Source organism: Cutaneotrichosporon cavernicola, assembly GCF_030864355.1.
Source record: "Cutaneotrichosporon cavernicola HIS019 DNA, chromosome: 7b".
Lineage (NCBI taxonomy): Eukaryota > Fungi > Basidiomycota > Tremellomycetes > Trichosporonales > Trichosporonaceae > Cutaneotrichosporon > Cutaneotrichosporon cavernicola.
Window position 1 is genome coordinate 15746 of NC_083400.1, and position 18145 is coordinate 33890.

General features: G+C 56.4%; 4 protein-coding genes across 4 annotated transcripts; 3 read left to right on the forward strand and 1 right to left on the reverse strand.

Annotated features, from left to right (window-relative positions):
• Positions 1-5832: 5832 nt before the first annotated feature.
• CcaverHIS019_0702170 (uncharacterized protein) lies at positions 5833-10037 on the forward strand (the record flags this gene model as incomplete). The annotated part of the gene is made up of 5 exons (XM_060603636.1): positions 5833-6024; positions 6067-6336; positions 6383-6511; positions 6561-7159; positions 7202-10037. The coding sequence occupies 5 exons, from the start codon at positions 5833-5835 to the stop codon at positions 10035-10037; spliced, it is 4026 nt and encodes a 1341-aa protein (XP_060459910.1).
• A 403-nt stretch (positions 10038-10440) lies between these two features.
• On the forward strand, positions 10441-11159 carry CcaverHIS019_0702270 (uncharacterized protein; the record flags this gene model as incomplete). Its single annotated transcript, XM_060603637.1, has 5 exons — positions 10441-10494; positions 10532-10676; positions 10728-10851; positions 10895-11005; positions 11078-11159. The coding sequence occupies 5 exons, from the start codon at positions 10441-10443 to the stop codon at positions 11157-11159; spliced, it is 516 nt and encodes a 171-aa protein (XP_060459911.1).
• Positions 11160-11795: 636 nt separating this feature from the next.
• Positions 11796-13524, forward strand: CcaverHIS019_0702280 (uncharacterized protein; the record flags this gene model as incomplete). Its single annotated transcript, XM_060603638.1, has 3 exons — positions 11796-11900; positions 12698-12817; positions 12982-13524. The coding sequence occupies 3 exons, from the start codon at positions 11796-11798 to the stop codon at positions 13522-13524; spliced, it is 768 nt and encodes a 255-aa protein (XP_060459912.1).
• Positions 13525-14795: 1271 nt separating this feature from the next.
• Positions 14796-18011, reverse strand: CcaverHIS019_0702290 (uncharacterized protein; the record flags this gene model as incomplete). The annotated part of the gene is made up of 7 exons (XM_060603639.1): positions 14796-15710; positions 15753-16198; positions 16239-16308; positions 16357-16743; positions 16776-17483; positions 17797-17833; positions 17917-18011. 7 exons carry the CDS (start codon positions 18009-18011, stop codon positions 14796-14798), a joined length of 2658 nt encoding a protein of 885 aa, XP_060459913.1.
• Positions 18012-18145: the final 134 nt, after the last annotated feature.

An 18145-nucleotide genomic window follows, 5' to 3' on the forward strand; every position in this document is an offset into this window, starting at 1 on the left:
TCTTGGTAGGGGCAGGGAGCTGTGATCGACATACTGCGAACCATCACGTGTCTCTCCAATACAACTTCAAGGAGGAAGGCCCAGACAAGGTCCTTGTGTGCCGAGATACGCCGCTACTACTCCAACATCTGGTTCAGCCGCCTCGCATACTGACTTCAAAATGGCTAGCACACTCAAGAGGTGCCCAGCAAGCTCGTCCTGCACAGAGAGTAGGGTCGTTGGTGCGAGTCAGTACTTCGACGTTGCCGATGGATCACATCCTTTTCCGCGGTGAGCGGGCGAGGTCCAAACGCACAATTAGCCAGCACAGCGGAGCTGTTAACTGGGCTGGGCCGTCCCGTTCGCAACCGTTTTGTAGACAGGGTATAAGGTCACCCTCTCCTTGAGGGTTGAGCTGGTTCGTATTAACTCACAAATACCGCTACGGGGGCAATCCGGGTTGGACTGGTGGCCACGACTCCGTGAACTAACTGCCCATGGCTCTTCTCCCCAACTTACGCAAAGTGAATCTGAGCTGTTGCCTGAGCCCGCTAACGGGACCTCCTCGCCGCCCGGATCCAGGGAGGAAGCAGCGGTCTTACATTCGCCAGGAGCAAGGCTGGCAAAGAGGAAATGCCTCATCTACAAAGGTATGGGCCGGACTAGGGACAAGACAAAAGAGGGCGGTTGGTGAGAACTGAGGGCAAAAATAAGCCTGGCAGGCCTCGAGAGAGAGGGGATATGGCCAATTGTCACACATGGACAGACTAAAGTTACTTTGACGTTCTACGCTCGAGTCTTCTCTGCTGCGGAACGGGATAACTGTAGACCTCCGATCCTACCCTCGAAGCCTCGCTCCTATTTACATTTCGGGAAGAAATCGGTTTTAAGGAAGAGTTCTGAAAGAGTACATGGTTGTAATGAAGGATATCTAACATATCTCTACAAGAGTTGGGTACTTCCAAACGAGGTGGGAAGCCCCAAGGACCAAAGACTGCGTGAGCGAGCATCCGTAACGGGAGCCGCTCCCGTTCATATTGATGACGTTCATCAATTGACGTTCCTGTTCTGACCGCTATCTCGGCACAATCTTATATCATCTCACATTACCTAATCACATTACAAATCTTTTCAATTCAGATTCACAACGCGAACCATCCAACGGGACACACCCCTCAACTTCCAACCCCTAGCAAGTGTCAAGAACAAGACGGGGTCTCCCGATGCTGGGCCTCCACCACAAAATCGTCCTAGAGCATCTGATTCCAGTGTACCATGCCTCTCCCAACCAGCAGCCCCATTGCGAAATAATGGTATCCGAGCATCTGAGGAAATCGAGGATTGGTCCATCAACCGCTCTCCTCAATCAGCAAAATGACCGCTTCACAAGGAGACAGTGGTACCACTTTACTGTGAATGCGTCATTTGTCCCTTGCAAACGGATGGAGTACGAGGAGAGTGATAAGGCTGATGTTGAAGGATTCCTCCTATTTTTTCAATTCTGACTAGCAGAAGGTAATGGGTGTGTAGTCTAAATGGCTAGGCGCAAGGAGAGCAGAACGGTACATTACAACTTGATGAGGGATGAGTTTGCGCGAAAGTGGGGTGGAGACAGGAAATGGGGCCGAAAACAGTAGGTAGACTCGGACGACAATAGGCGTGGGGTCTAAGTAACCAGTGAGAGCCAATACTAATATGGGTGGAAATGAAGCCATGAATTAGACTGTAACGAATTAAAGGATGAATTATACTAGGTTGAATAGAGAGATTGATCAGACTTCACTAATGAAAATGATTAGTCAGACTTCAGTAATTAAAGCGATGGGTTAGACGTCATTAATTAAGGAGCCAGATTAGACTGGATTATTTAAACTCTGGATGATACAGATTGAATATAGTTTATTTATTATGGTCTGATTGGGTTTATTTATAGATAGTCATTACCAAGCCTGTAATCAAATAGTCTTTTTAAATTGACTACCTAATCCATTGATTTCATAGTTATGACTACAAAATGACAAATAGCTTCAGTAATTAAACGACAAGTACAAATGTCAATTACATGTCATTACATTGGCTTCTGGATATCTCGTCGGCCAAAATACAAGTAATCGCCCCCAAGTAGGAATGTTACGAATGAAATTAACAATCATTTGTTCATCATCATTTAGAAGAACGGTATTAATTAGAGCATCGCCGTCTTTGTTTAGTGACTATCATTAATGCAAGTGCATAATTTCAGTAGCCGAATTAGGATGATTACTTACTGTGCTGAGTTAGAGTAGAGGGCAGATGGCGCTTGACCAGACTTACGTTGTGCATTAAGCAGGAAGGCATTAATTTCAATAGCGGGGCAGAACAAATATTCCATACCATTTAGAGTGGGCCGGTAACCCATTACAAAGAAACATCTAATTAGACTCGAGACACATCCTAAGCATGAGTCTGAGTGACCGATGAATTACTTACTGGCCGAATATGTATAGTGAGAATGGGATGGATAACACTATATAGAGTCACCTACTTGGGCAGAGAAAAAATGTGTGGGGCGATTAGTTGAATCCACTTCGGCCCAAACGCGTTTGTTTGATTGCGTACGCCTACCGGCCGCCATGTCCGCTGGACAAGTACATGCACTCCGAGCCCATCTTCATCATCTCCACAGGCTTCCAAGATACCGGGGAGGTTCCTACCCGCATGATAATCGGGGCCCACAACCAGTACAGACACCTACCGAGTCATTGTTCCTCATACTTACCATTCACTCTTCAACTACAAACCTCTTCGCAGTCGCGGCTCCATATCCTTCCTCCCCAGACGAAGCCGATGTTTTAGCAGCTGGCATGATCCCAACTCCATCACATATGGGCGCTCATGCCGGCCCCAGCGCAATTGCAATGTTTCGCTTTCCGCCTACTCCCTACCCTCATCAATGTCTTTCGAAAGCGGCAACAGTACAGAATCTAAATATACATGGATGATCAGCAGGGCAAGGAAACCAGAGGGGAGGGTGATAAGGGCTAGCTTTCTCGACTAGCGGCTCCACGCTCCTCTCCATCCGTACACTCATACGCACTAACATGCCGATATGACCGACACGAGTTCATCCTATGTCCCATACCGCCCCAGGACATCCAGTCCACCACTCAAGCGTAGCCCGCCCACACTTCCCCGACCGCTGCGTCCAACGCCCACCCCAAAATCCTCTGTCTCTGCCGTTCATCTGGTGCTGGTTGTCAGGGCTCCATGGCCCAGCTTGCTGGTATTCTCAACCTACCCTGGGCAAATTCTTGAGCTCGAACAGATCTCACACCCTGAACTCCCTCTTGGCACATACAGTGCAGTATGGGACGAAGTGCAGGATGAAGACAAGTGGAGCCTGTTACGAAAGCAATGCTCACCAGCTTGCTGTAGAGCCAGCCTGGTCCTAGCCTCGGGTGTTTTGCCCACCAGAGGAGCGTGGACCGCAACACTCACTTCTGTTCACCAGAGGTAAGTCGTTGATGAGGGAGGGACGAGGAAGATGGGTCTGAATGGGGTTCCCAAGCCGGGGCCTCTTTAGGGTCTGAATGGGGTTCCCAAGCAGAGGCCTCTTTTCAAGGCGCATTCCATCTAGCCCACACTGACTAACTTTATGTGAGGGAGAAGTTGGCTGCACTGCTTGAAAGCATTGATGGAGGGCAAAAAGCACATTGCCTTCGGGGTCATATTGAAGAGTTAATACATGCCAAATGGCACATGGAGGACTATGATAGTGCCTTTTGGGCATGGAACCATAGAAGCGGACTCGGGTGGGAAAGTCGGCGGAGGGGGAACGCTCCCTCGGCAAGCTGAGAGGCCTGTGGTTTCAGCTTTGCCGGGCTTGAGGCAGACACCACTCCGCCAAACGGTGGTAGTCCGATCTCATTTAGTAATGGAGTCCACCAGAAGCTGGTGATACAGTACTACGCTAGAATGGATGAGTTGAGGTGAACCGATTTCATTTGGCATGCCCTTCAGTAGTCTGTTGTGGGAAAAATTACCAGTCTCCCTTCCTATCGGGTCCTGCTCGCTCCCAACAAACTGGAGGTCCCCGGCAAACCATTGGAACACATTTTCAGGTTGTCGCGCTGATCAGATTGCCGTTTTTACTTTTGAATTGGGGATTTTGAATTCGGGAAAGAGAAACTCATGCCGGCTGCCGGCCGGTAACCAGTTTTTGTACTCGTGCAGCTCTAGTGTGGGAGGGGAGTTGAACATAAACACAGTGGACAGTAACAAGAGGCAAGTCGTGAGACTGTCCTGTCTAAAGGCCGTTGCAACAGTCTAGATGGTTGTCTACAATATCAGCATGGAGTGAGGCTCAAGAAATATCAGGGTAGCCCAACAGCTGAATTCCTCATTGCTCGACACGTATGGGCAGAGAACGCCTGTACTAGTTCTTTTTGCGTACTGCCGACCGACGAGTGGGAGATTCCTGTTCATATCTTCTTCCGCCAAGCTGCGGCCAGAGGGCAACATGTGACTGGCGGATGGATGAGAGAAATGTTGATGAGATGGTAGGGTTGTGTCGTGTGCCACCTAAAGCTGTTGTTTTGTTGTCAGCAAGTGGGCCAGGTGGGTTGAGTCTTGGTTGATAACGGGTAATCTGAATAGAGTGGCAACCTTAAATGTAATGTGATTTGTAATGGGATACCTGTCCAATGAGGAATGAGGGATGAGGGATGAGGAATGATGGATGAGGAATGATAGGTGTTGAATGTTTAACACGTCCCTGGCCTGGAGCCAATCTGCTTCCGTGTAGCAGCTAATCCTCCACCACTCGACTGTTCTCCAATTTACCATTCTCTCAATCATCATCATCATCATTCCATCCACCATTCACTCCATCCAACGCCAACAATGTATCTACAATCCAACTCATTACATACATCTTACCCACCAATCGTCAGACCCATGAAACAATCTCCCACTCCTCCTACTCCTCCTACTCCCCGTCCTCCTCATCATCATGATCATCATGATCCAGACTTGCCTCCTCCTTCCTCACAACCCAGACCTCGATCCCCTTCCCGCTCTCCCTCTCCACCACCCTCATCCTTTGAACAAACCCTCTTCCTCCCTTCATTCCCAGACGGTTCCCACCTCTTTGACGACTCGGACCCCGATAGCCAATTTCACTTTGCCCATCATATCCAGGAAGCAGACACTTTCCGCAACTGGCTTCACCGCCTGTCGTCATCCCCTTCACCGTCACCCGGACATAGTCCAACTGAAGCTCAGATGTTCGAGTACTATCATCAGCCTTCCACCACACCTTGGTTGGTCCTTGACAGCATCAGCGACAACAGCAGTAGCAGCGACCCACTCTCCAGCGCAACCGTTTCCCCTGCTCCACTCTCAAACGACGTCGGCACGCCCTTTCCGGTGTTCCAGGAGGCCCCTCCGCGCATACGCAGTGTGAGTCCAGCGTCAGACGTCTCAGAAGGCACGAGAACGCTCGAGGAATCAGTCATGGATTACAATTGTTGCGCGGCGCCACCTGCCCGAACCCATCCTCCACCAGCTGTTCAAGATCGGATGTTCGACAGTGACGGCAGACCCAATACCGACGAGGCGCGTGATATCATGGAGGCGATAAGGATGGCTTTGGAGAGAGGAATTGCCTGGGGCTTTGATCCAGACAGTGACTTCCCGCTCGGAGAAGCCTCTCCGCCAGGTTGGACCACTTCGACCGACTCGGACGATGAGGAGCTGCTTCGAGCATCTAGCGAGTATGTTTCCCTGCCAAGATTTGAGCAGACATTGAATCGAAAGCGACCTGTTCGGCGACCCTTATCCGACAAGCGGTGGCCCTCCAGTGAATGGCCGGAGATGTACACTCCGAGTGCTTCTCTCAAACAAGGCCTACGAGTCGTTGCGGATCGCGTCGTGTCTGCCAAAGGGTTGGAGCATCCGATCTTTGGCCCATTCCACCCAGCAGAGAAAGTGTCGCCCCCTGTCCCCGAGTGGTTGGTTCGGAAGTACGAGGCCGGCACCGAGGAGTTGGAAACAGCTGTTAAGGTTGTGAGTTGGTCATTTCCTTTCGACTGTAGCTGACTGGGTCAGGACTCCCGAGAAGTTGCGCAACCTGTGCACTCTGAGGCGGACAGTCTGCGCGATACGCCACCTCGGCCTCTGTCGCAGAGTGACGGCAAGCCTATCCACACTGTGTCGACACTGCTCGAGGCGGACACTCTGCGCGATACGCCACCCCGGCCTCTGTCGCAGAGTGACGGCAAGCCTCTCCACACTGTGTCGACACTGCTCCCACTCGTTCACCGCAGCACTTCCGATCCCGAGCCCATCTTGCTCTCCCAAAGTGACGGAGAGGCGCAGGTGAGCGCACCAATGATCATCGACAGATGAGAAGCTGACACCTCAGCTGGCCGTCCAACTTCCTCTGAGTGCTGGTCAACCACTAGGGACACCATGTCGCCTCCTCTCCGAGTTAGATGGGAACCAGGACGCAGTGGGTTTCCAACCTCACTCTCAAAGCGATGGGAAGCTGCAGGTGAGAGCTCACTGATACTAGGATACCAAGCGATGTCGCTGACGGTTAGCTGCCGCTCTCACAAGGCGATGGGAAGCCGCTATCTTCTTCTAACACTGCTGGTGCAGCATTAAACGCACTGTTGAAGCCAAATATAGCGGTTTCGTCCCCTCCCTCCCAAGACGATAAAATGCCTGTCGCTTCTCCTCACATGACCGCAACTGAGCTTCCCAACAACGGGGTCAAGTTCGAACGAGAATCCTCACCGCTGTGGGAGTATCCTGGCAGGCCGCTTGACTCGGAGCCCAACGAGCGCCTCATCACGATTATTTCGAAGCCTTTCGGTAAGATGAAGCTTTTGCCCGACAGGTATTGGCGCATCACGCACAAGGGCCCAATGCGGGAGGATGATGACTACGACTCGGACGAACTGCTCGAGCCGGAGACCGGGAACGTTAGGGATGTCACGGCCATGCGCCCAGACCCCTTTGGTCTGATGCCGAAGCATGTGGTCGACACCATGGAATCGGGAGGCGAGGAGGCGCTGAGGGGCATCTTACACATGTCACTGTTCGCTAGGCCGCCTTTGACGAAGATCGCCCGCAAGCAGATGGCGGCTCTCAACTTCGAATCGACTGTTCGGATGTCTGCGGCCTTGCTTCCTCCTTCGTAAGTCCGCGAGTGACCGGTTTAAACTCCAGCTGACAATAGTGTGGTCATGATGGCGGAAAGACGCGTACGGAGGATCATTGATTTCGTCAAAGGTTCTTGGTGTGAGCCTAGCGAGGCGGTCACGGTCGCGTCGGGGCTGTGGGGACGGCCTCGCCACGACTTTGAACAGGTCTCCTTCTATGTGAGGGGCGAACCACTTGTGGACCACGACCTCACATGCGCGCGGAACTCAAACGCTCGTCCGTCACGCTACGGGTCGCCTTGGACGACAGACGGCGAGTTGGAAGAGCAAAGCAATGTGACCAAATTCTTCGTGACCGGACTTCGACACATGGCGAGGAGCCGGAAGCGCATGTACTCGGCCCATTCGCAGATGCTGCGCAGGAAAGCGAAACACGGCCACCTGTTCAAAGACCAACTGGACGCGGCAGCTGCGGACAGTGTCCGGCGGAAGGGCCGGGCGACGCGCGATGGCAATACCATCATCCCCAACGCTGTCCATCCCTCCCTGGAAGAGCGATTGTTTGGGGAAGACCTGCAACAGAGACGGCTGCGAAGGTCTCTGCGAGAAATGAACGAGATCATCTCGATTCCCGGCGTCCATCGGCGCCGCACAGTCAAGAGAGGAAGACCGCCGTCGAGATCCCGGAAACGGCACCAGTGGGATGGCCGGAGTCGTTATCCGTCATTCGACGCCGATGGTAACCCTTATCTTCCCGACATCGACATGCATTCGGCCCCCGACGTCGATGACTCAGAGGATGAGATATCTTCCTATGAGGGCGAAGACGAGGAGAGTGACGAAAGTGATGACGTTATTGACTGGGATACGGAGGTCGACATCAATGGCGCTGCGGATAGCGCTGACGACGACAGCGACGGCGATGAAAGCGCCGACGACGGCATCGGCAGTGACGATTCCGCCGAGGGCAGTGACGATACCGGCGAGGATACCGACGAGGACGGCACCGACGACGAGGATACCGACCAGACAGATGAGGAGACCGGGGAGCAGTCAGAGGCCGATGCCGATGATGTGGACGCAGCTGTCTCTTATGCCTGGCCGATGAACTTCCGGTCGTTCGACGACCTCCTGATGTACGAGCGCGCGATTCATGTTCACCAAAATTGGCCCAAAGAGGATCCCGATGCGTACGACTCGGAAGTTGAGTCGGACGGACTGTCGGACAGACTGACATCCTCGTCTTCTTCGCAACAAACTCCGGCCGCCAGCGCTTCAACGCGGCCTTCTGCTTCCGAACCTGCGAACGCCGTCGCCGGGCCCTCGACAGCGGGGCGCCAACGAGGCAGTCTCCTAATCAACAACGATAATGGCGTTGCTGCAGTTGCTTCTGCCCAGGAAGGGACGCGCGCTGGTGACAGCGACGAGCCTCCCAAGAAGCGCGGCCCAGGGCGTCCGCGCAAGCAAATGGAGGCCGATCCCTCCCCTGCCATTTCCAAGAAGCGCGGGCGTCCGCCCAAGGACAGGGCCGTCGGTCCTGTTCCCCCCACATCTGATGAGCCGCCAAAGAAGCGCAAGCCTGGACGTCCTCCCAAGAACAAGGAGGCGGATACGGCACCCATCACAGCCAACGCAGACCCGCCACCCGCCACTTCGACCGAGACTGCCGACGAGCCCCCCAAGACAAGAGGTCCTGGTCGCCCCCGAAAGAGCGAGAAGACGGATCCCGCCCCCACTACTCCCAAGAAGCGTGGCCGTCCGCCTAAGGACAAGGGCAAGGGCAAGCAGCGAGCGGACGGTGAGGATGAAGAGGAGGAGGTGGACGAGCTGGCAACCCCCAAGCAAACGCGATACGAGCCAGGTGCAAGGTTAGGCGCGATCGAGAACAACGACAACCCGACCGTCCCTGTCGGCCCAAGAGCCGGACAGATAATCGACTGCATTCTGGTCCCTTCCCGACCCCACAGAGGGCAGCCATCACCAGAAGTGGTACATTACGACCAAGCGAAGGCTGGCCAGTCGTGGGAGAACCCTCTGACGCTGTCCGACGAGGACATTGAGGTCACAGAGCCGTCCCCGAAGCGACCACGCGGGCGTCCTTCCAAGAACCCGGTCCCAGAGAAGCAGGCTGGGACATCCACTGCTTCTGCGGATCAGTTGGTTCCAGCTGCCTCTGCTGCCCCCGCTCATGCCGAGCCGTCAACCGCTTCGACCTCCTTACCTGTGACGAGGCAGGGGCCGACGTGGGCGACTCACAATGGAAACACGAGGGACACCGTCTCCACGACCATTGCAGGTGAGGAGAGTATGGACGAGCTGCAAGACAGCCAAGAAGTCCCAGTGAGGCGCGGCCCGGGTCGGCCCAAGGGTAGCAAGAACCGCCCGAAGCCGACGGCGGTTGTTGACGAAGCGGCGGTTGTCGGCGAAGAGCTGGTGAAGCGCAAACGTGGTCGTCCTCGTAAGACGGATCCTGGGCCGGTGAGCGACGAGCCACCTGTGAAGCGCAAGCGTGGGCGCCCTCGAAAGACGGGACCAACAGTCCCGCCGCCTGCCCCCGCCGTTGAGGACACTGAGACCCCAGCCAGACGTGGCCCGGGTCGCCCTAGAGGCAGCACCAACTACGCATCTGCTCTCGCGCAGACCTCCACTGCCCGGGTCACAAGGTCGACTCCCCACGCATCTTCCGGAGCTGTGGGCCAAGCCCCAGGACCGCCGCTTTCGAGACCAAGCACGAGGTCGAGTCGAGCCAACAAAGCCGAGTTGGCGGCGCTGTACCCGGCATACTACGATGCGGAGACCAAGGAGGACGAGTTCAACGACCAGGAGGAACAGCGCGATGACCGCAATAACAAGGACGGCGATGAGTCGTCGTACCGGCCTGATGACGATAACGACGATGACCTTTACATGTAAAGGGTGATCGTCGTCTCGTTCATATTGATAGCGGATGTAAATAACAATTTGTGCCACCCAATGACCAGATCACCCGGCTTTGTGTGTCACAGGATGGCAGGATGGCTACTGCTGCTTGCACATTGTATGGGTTACACATTCCGTCATTCATGGGGTTGACGTTAGGAGGGAAGCTGAGCATTTGGACTGATATCTTATCATTCATCACGGGCATAGAGTGGGAATGTTTTGTGTGATCAACGCCACGTGGGGCCCCATATCCCATGCTGATGACGTGACCACCCCCCCACCCACTCTGACTCTCACTCTCAATTCAGCAAGCCATCTCTCAATCACTCATCCAACCATCCAACCATCCAACCATCCAACCATCCAACACTCCAAACTATCCGTTCACACAATCATGGCCGACGTTCTCCCACCCCTCTACTACTATTTCTTCTCGCTCGTCGAGCCTGTATGTTCCGAGCTCCACCCAGTGCCGCTGACAATAGGGCCTCTCAGTCGCGGGAGCCCTGTATGCTGCATTTAGGCCCGAGACGTACGCGGCCGATCTCCTGCCCAACGGCGTGGAGAGACTTACTCAGGCCGTTGGCAACACGCTGCGTGGGCGGATGATGTGTGGCCAGCTGGGAAGTTGTGAGTTGCCTGGGGCCTTCTGCATCCCCCTGTCCTCCACTCATCTTCTAGGCTTCCTTGTGCTCGCGATGAACTCGTTCTCGCTCGTCCCGGTGTTCCGCCGGCAAACTCCAGCGTTGTGCGAGAGCCTCACGTCCGCCCTCCTTGTCCCGCTTCTCATTGGAGACTTTACCCAGTGCGTTACCTTGACTCTTTCCTCGGGACGCAACTGACAGCAGCATCATCCTGACACTGGTAGCGCTACCGGGGACGCTCGCGTTCGAGCCGTGGAACTGGACGCAGCTCATCCACGGCAACGTCAGCATTACTTTAGGTCTCATTGTTATACGGTGAGTTATTGCGGGCAGCTGTGAGCTAGGAAGCTGTCGGGTGGCCGTCCAAGGGCGTGGTGCTGACTACAGCATGCTCTGGTTCCTCGGCGTTGGCCGCCAGTCACCGGCTGCGGTCACGGCCAAGGCGCGCAAGAACGACAAGGCCGAGTAGGCGCGCGAACGCGAATGGACTTGGCAGGTGACGGATTGCCGGCATGATGTTACCCTCCAACCAAGGCTGGACCTTCGTCGTCTGACGCATGACGCCGAGTCTCTCGTGGAGGCAAGGCTCCCAGTACTGCCATTCTGGAAATAGAATAGATGCAAACATCGACACCTCTTGCCCCTCAACAGCCACCAACACCTACGCAACACGGATATGTCCAGAGCTTGGTTGAACTGTGCCGTCCAGACGATCAGGCAAGCAACGGTTCCCATGATCCCAGACCACGTCTTGGGCCCTCCTCGTGGTCGGACCCACATGCGCTGGCACGTTTTTGAGACCCTGGTCAACAGCGCCTCATATTAATGTGACAATGTTGGGCCTTGGTATCCTTGAGATCGGGAAAGGCTGCATGGAGGATATTCTGGTGGACAAATATCTGCCCCACTCCGTCTCTTAAGCAATTTGCTCCCGCAACACGAGTGACCTCCACCTTCACCTCCACATCCGAGAAGGTCTCTGCACTTGAACCCATTCTTAATCCTGCCCATGCGCGTAGCCCTCTCTCAACTCTCTTGCTCAGCTCGCCCTCTGCTCCTCCGCTTCGCTTCTACAGCCACTCCCTCCCCCAGAACCCGGCCCACCATGGACACTTCTCTCACTTTCACGCCCGAACGCGGGACCGAACTCGCCGAGAATGTCAAGGAGGTACTCGCGGAGATCGAGGCTGTCAAGCCGTCTGGATCTAGTGTGAGTGTGCTTCTGTTGTGTAGAAGGCGAGATTTTGGGCGCCGGAAGATGGAATGGCGGAGGCGTATCCAAGCGGGCCTGTCGACAATACAGCAGTGATGATTCTGTACGTGAGGGGAGGGGAGGCCGTGGCTGTTTGGGAGGAGAAGGAAGGACAGCGGGTAGGCGGTGGGCTGCAGCGCTCCTGGCCTCCCTCGCCTCGTTGTAACGGTTCAAGCCCTTGTCGGTCCCGGGCTGTGGACGGTCTCACCGGCTGTCGGAGCCTAAGATTCGTGATGCACCAAAACAACGGAGCTACCCCACTCCGGCTGCCTTGACGTCGAAGAGGTGGGCAATGATGGGCGACAGGAGAGATGGGGGACCTTTCCGCGCAGGGCACCAGAATCATGTGGAGATGCAGAGTCGGCGTCCGGCACAGGAATCCTCGATGCCATCCATGTTCTGCCTCAAGTAGACTGGGGTGGACGTCCCGCACGCGCACCGTATCCGCGGGTGGGGCGCAGGTGGATCCGGTATGAGGATCAGCTAGCTGCTTGGTGTATCGTCCACGTACAAGCTACCTGGACAGAAGAGACTCGCCGGGGAGACTGGGCTGCGGTGGGGAGGCAAGTTGGTTGAGGTGCAAGCCATGGTTTGGAGGAGCATCGACAAAACAAAGGCATCTGACGCCGGCGTGCAAGCATGCAGTGCGCCTCATTCCATGCGGCCTCGACTTGTGTGCCACTTCTGTCTACGTCGTGTTTTGTGGTGCCATGGAGGAATGAGTCGCTTGAGAGAATATATCCCGCTGACAACAGCCCCGCCTCGTCGCGATCTCGAAGATCAAGCCTCCTTCGGATATCCAGGCACTGTATGACGCAGGACACCGCCATTTTGGCGAAAACTACATCCAGGAGATGGCAGAGAAGGCGCAGATCGTGAGTACTGGGTGTAGTCTTGGCTCTTGCTCTCCGTCGGACGAATGGAAGGTCACGAACGGGAGAATGAGGGTTGGAGCCTGAGCTTGGAAGCCTTAGAGTGGACGGAAATGGGCTTCGCGTATGGTGTGCCAGCCCAATCCATTGCGATCCGTTGACACCAGCTCCCCGGTGACATTTGCTGGCACTTTGTCGGCGCGCTGCAGTCGAACAAGGCGAACCTGATCGCGTCGATTCCCAACGTCTTCGTGCTCGAGACCCTCGCGAGCCGCAAGCTGGCGGACAAGTTGCAGAGCGCGCTTGCCAAGGCGGACCAGTCGCGTGTGCTCAACGTGTACCTGCAGGTGAACACGTCTGGAGAGGATGCTAAGAGCGGTCTTGAGCCCCTCACCGCAGACTCTGTGGCATCCGCCGAGCTGGCAGACCTCGCTATTCACATCCGCGACTCGTGCTCCCAGCTCAAGGTTACGGGCCTTATGACGATCGGCTCGTGGGACGCGTCTCATGCCGAGGGCGAGAATCCCGACTTTCTGCGCCTCTGCGAGACCCGCCTGAACCTGGCGCGCATCCTCGGTGTTGAAGAGGGCAGCCTCGACCTTAGCATGGGCATGAGCGCTGACTTTGCCGAGGCCATCCGCGCGGGTAGCTGCTCTGTGCGCGTCGGTACGCGTATCTTTGGCGCTCGGCCGAAGAAGGGCGCCAAGTAGGCGGACAAGTCGGCGAGGGCGTCTTCCACAGCCTTGCCGTGCCCGTGCACACCGCTGGCCAGGCGCGAGTCGACATGCGGGCGTAGGTGGGTTGCACCCAATGGGAGCAGCTGAAAGGTCGAAAGTGAGGGAGCGTCGCGGAGAATGCTAGGCGCGCCATAAGAGCGGATGTGAGAATCTTGGAGGAGGCTGGGTGCCAGGATAAGCAGAAATAGACCGTATCATAGCATTTAGGATAGAGTTGCGACTTGGTTGGAACCGGCCCAGTAACGGAGGGAGCAGTTGCTATTGTTCATGAGCACGACGGGGGAGTCGGAGTGAATCAGCGAAACGTGCCGATATGAGTTGGCGTCTTGTCCGCCACAGGATCCATCAAAAGACGCCTGGAGCATTGAATACACATCAAAAGATTCATCGACGAAGACCTGATTCGAACAGGCGCTCCCAAAGGAAATTGATCGCGGCTCCTACTGGAGGAGACGTTCGAGTCAATCGCGTTAACCACTCCGCCACTTCGCCTTGTGCGTTGCCATTGTTGGGTCTGTTTAGCTGCCGGGGGCCCGACACAAGCTACAGACCGTTCAAAGGCTGCAGTCTCAGAGGAGGAGACGCAGGCGACGGTTGCAACCTGTTGCAGGTGGAGGGAAGTGAGATGCAGTCGTGTGAGGTTTCTGATTCCCTGGAAATGTGCGAGTATCTTCATTGTCTACAAGATGGCTTGCCAAAGGCCTGATCATGGAGGAGGGTGAGAATTGTGGCAAGGCTGGAGCTGCCGAGGCACGCGTCTACAGCACTGTACCGTCCCTAGTCCTCTTCAATCCTCCATCCTGAACGACGCTGTGACGCAGCCTAGCGGTAGCCGAGTCACAGGCAACGCATTGTAAAATTGGCTGCGTTTGTGTCAACAACACGCATGCATGGATACAATTAGGTTACTACTGCGCAATCGCAAAAAAAAGTACAGCACGAACATCGTTCCCTCCAGCCAAGGTCAATCCTCGTTCTCCAATCTTCCACTTTGCGCAAATTACACCGTCCTGTCAAAGTCCCTCAGAGGCACAACCTCCTCCTCCTCCAACCAAAGTGTGGGTATCCTCATCAACCCCAACCATAACCACTGTCGTCGTAGCGCCCCGCGCCCGACGTCTGCTCGTGATCGACGTCAAAGTGTTCGAGGCCTGGTCGTAATCGCAGCCACCACGCTCCGCTCCTGCTCGTAATCACAACCCACGCGCTAAGCGCCTGTTCGTAACCGTGTGACCACCACCGCGCTAACGGAAGGGGAAGCCGCCCTGCCCCTCGCCCGGCGTGACCTTCATCCAGAAGTCGGGCGTGAACCCCACCCCGTCGAATGGATTGGCCGGCGGCGCGGCGCCCATAGGTCCGCTGTTACCCGGGTCGAGGCCGAGCCAGTCAAAGGTCGGGAAACCGAGGTTGTTATCGACGCCCATGCCGATGCTCCCGCGCGGCTGGAGGTTGATGACCTCGCTGACGGGTTGCTCGTGTGGCCGCGGGACACCAGCAGGCGTCGAGTACGTAAAGCTTATGGGGTTGTGCGGCGCCGCACTCTGCGCCGGGAACCACTGCTCCTCGTTGAGCCACGGTACGCCCTGGTGCGCGGCAGTTTCGAGGTCCGGTATGTCGCGGCCCTCGCGGCCATTGGTTGTGCGGGTCGGCTCGTGCGTGTCACGAGGGTGTCGCGACTCGCTGTCGGCGGGAGGAAGCGGTAGGGTACCACCTCCCGCTGGGGAGCTCACGCTTATGTCCAGGTCCGCCATGCTCTTCTTCAGCGCCTTGAGCTGGAGACCGTAGCGCACAGCGGGATGGTCGTCGTCCGGCGATGCGTCGATTAGGCACTCGCAGAGCTGGTCGATAAGTCCAGATGCCTCGGGCAACTCAGTGCGGCTCATAGCGCCAGAGTACATGGCCTTGAGCAACACGATCGCTGCGTACGTAAACCACAGCAGGAACCGATTGGGGAGGTAGGGAAGCGCCCCACCCTTGTACATCTTGTCGATGCAGATTCGCAGCAGCTCCTGGGCCGACATGATCGTCACGTTGATGTAGCGTGCATCAGGCGACGCAGCCGAGCCGCGAGGGAACAGCGACAGCGCAGGCCGGCGTCCACCCTCATGCAATTTGTACTCCTCTTCGGCACGCATTGCGGCACGCTCGACATGTGCTTGCTGTTTGTCAGCCCATTGTCCGCACGCATAGCTGGGACTCACAAAGCTGAAGGCGCAGATGTAAAGCTGTGTGTAGTAGAACATGGCTTGCACGGCGTCGTTTAGCGGGAAGAGGCTCCACTTCTTCTCGTGCCAGAGGATGCGGAAGCCATCAAGCGAGCGTGTCAGCTCGTCAATGTACTTGAAGTACTCGCCGTAGACGACGAGTGATCGCGTGCGCGCAGCGTTAGGGTAGAGGATGTCGTGCGCATTGCTCATGAGCTGCGTGAGCTCCAGGTACGTCTGGACGAGCGATGCAAAATCCTCCTGAGTTGGCGCGTCAGAGCCAGGCGACGGCGTGGCTTCGCGCAGAAACGGAAAGTTGCCCGGCGCAGCAGCCGGCCCCGTTTGCGACGACGCTGAGAAGCCCTGGAAGCAGACGTTGGGGCCACGCGACCAGAACGCCTTGCCCAGACGGAGCGACACATGGCGGTCGAAAAGGTAGCAGTCTGCGAGTCAGCCTTATTCCATCCACCATCTCCGGCTCACACGTCCAGACCAGCCGCGCGCGTTCGACGTCGTACGTGCGATCGACTTCGGGAATGAGCTTGAGCGCGAGCTGGATGTTAGTCTCTGTCTGCGAGTCTCGCGCTCCACTCGTGCTCACCTTGTCGAGACCAAGTCCATAGGCGCAGCGGATGGCCATGCCGATGAGCATCCAGGCTTGGCGGTTCTCGGATGTGTGCACTTCCTCGCCAAAGCCCTGCGCGTGGGCCGAATTCGTTGCGTCAATAGGCGGATCCCGCGGGATGTTCTCTGCCAGGAGCAAGAGCGCCTCGACAAGACCAACTGTTGGGGGTGCACCCAGACAGACAATCTCTGAGATCCATCCGCGCATGAGCGACCAACTGCGTTCGTGTACCTCGCGCATTCCATCAGCGCGGTCATGCTTGCTCGCGATGATGACCATGGCCGTGACGAGATAGCGTTCGCTGCGCGCAAACTCGGCTAGTTGCTCTGGGGTGCGCGGAATCCGATCAGCTGGGACCATGGGCTGAGGTCAGCGCAGGGCGCGTGGCAACTCACAAAGAGGTGGTGGTAGTATAAGAAGAATGCCGACGTGAGTCGCGACACCTGTCCCTCGTTGACGATCCCAAGACGGACGAGGTCAAAGTCCTCGATACGAGCCGCAGCGAGAGGCGCGCGATGAGCAGGCGTGATCGTCCCGCTGTGCTGCGGCCTGTGTCCGGGACTTTGAGCTCCAGATGATGGGGGCCGGTTGGCGCTGGCCAGCGCAAGAATGTGGAGCGCGTCGCTCTCGTTCTGGACGTCTGCGACGACGATGCTGCTTGGATCCGATGTATGGAGCGGCGGATTGAGGTGTAAACGCCTCCGTTTGGTGTCCCCTGGCGCGTGGCTACTGCCGCCATGGTTCGAGCTCCCGACACTCCCAGGCTGGAGATGAGCGTGCGCGGTCAGTGGACTGGGCCCCGTGGTCGCTGGCGACATCTCGTTGCTCGACACCGAGGGGTGATTGAAGAGGTAGGTGTCGTTCTTTGGTGAGGGGTTCAGCACGTCCACATGCGGTGGCGCCGGATACGAATGCTGTTGCTGCGGTGCTGGTGGCGGGTGGTCGAACTGTGGTCCGGCTCCGGCGATTGCGGGTGTCGAGTCGTCCGTCTCGCGCCGCCGCTTGGAGTTGTTGCCGCCGCGTCGCGAGGGGGCAAACACGCACTCGCGCTTCTCGCGACGACAGCGCGAGCAAGGCGGATCGGACGGTGCATCGATGTCGCCCTGGGTGTTAGTATGACTGGGGAAGATGAGACAATAGCAAGACGAAGGGTGATACAGTCGGGCATCACACTGGTGCTCCAAGCTGCGACTGGATGAGTGGGGCACTGGATGGGTAGGTCAAAGACCCCCGTCTCCGGTCTCGCAGCGGCGCTCCATCCATCAATCTCCTCCTCCTACATTTGGAGGCGTGCTCTGCGCGCACGCGCTCCCAGTTGCTGTCGCTCCCTTGGTCAAGAGCGCCTCTCTGACCTTGCCAGCCGCGATGTCACCGCATCGCACCTGCACAAGATTCCTCATCCCCTTGTTCACTCACCAGATCGCATTTGGCTTTGCGCGCGCGGCAATGGAGGCTGACTGTCAACAAACATTTCGCATGGTGGAGGCGGGTGGGGCATGCGGGAAACAGGTGAGGGACACCAAACTGGTAACGTACCAAGCGCGATAACCGCGCTTCTGCTTTTCTTTTTGGGCAGCGTCATGGTCATGTTGTAGTTGCTGACTCGAGAAAGTGCTGTCTTCGTCGTTCATAGTGGATGAGGATGAGGAGCACCAGTGCTCTGATGGAGAGTCCAGGGTGAGATGGATGTGGGGGAGAGATGGACAAGGGATTGGGATGAGAATGAGAGAGATAGTCTATAGTTCCAAGTTGACCCGCTCTTTTG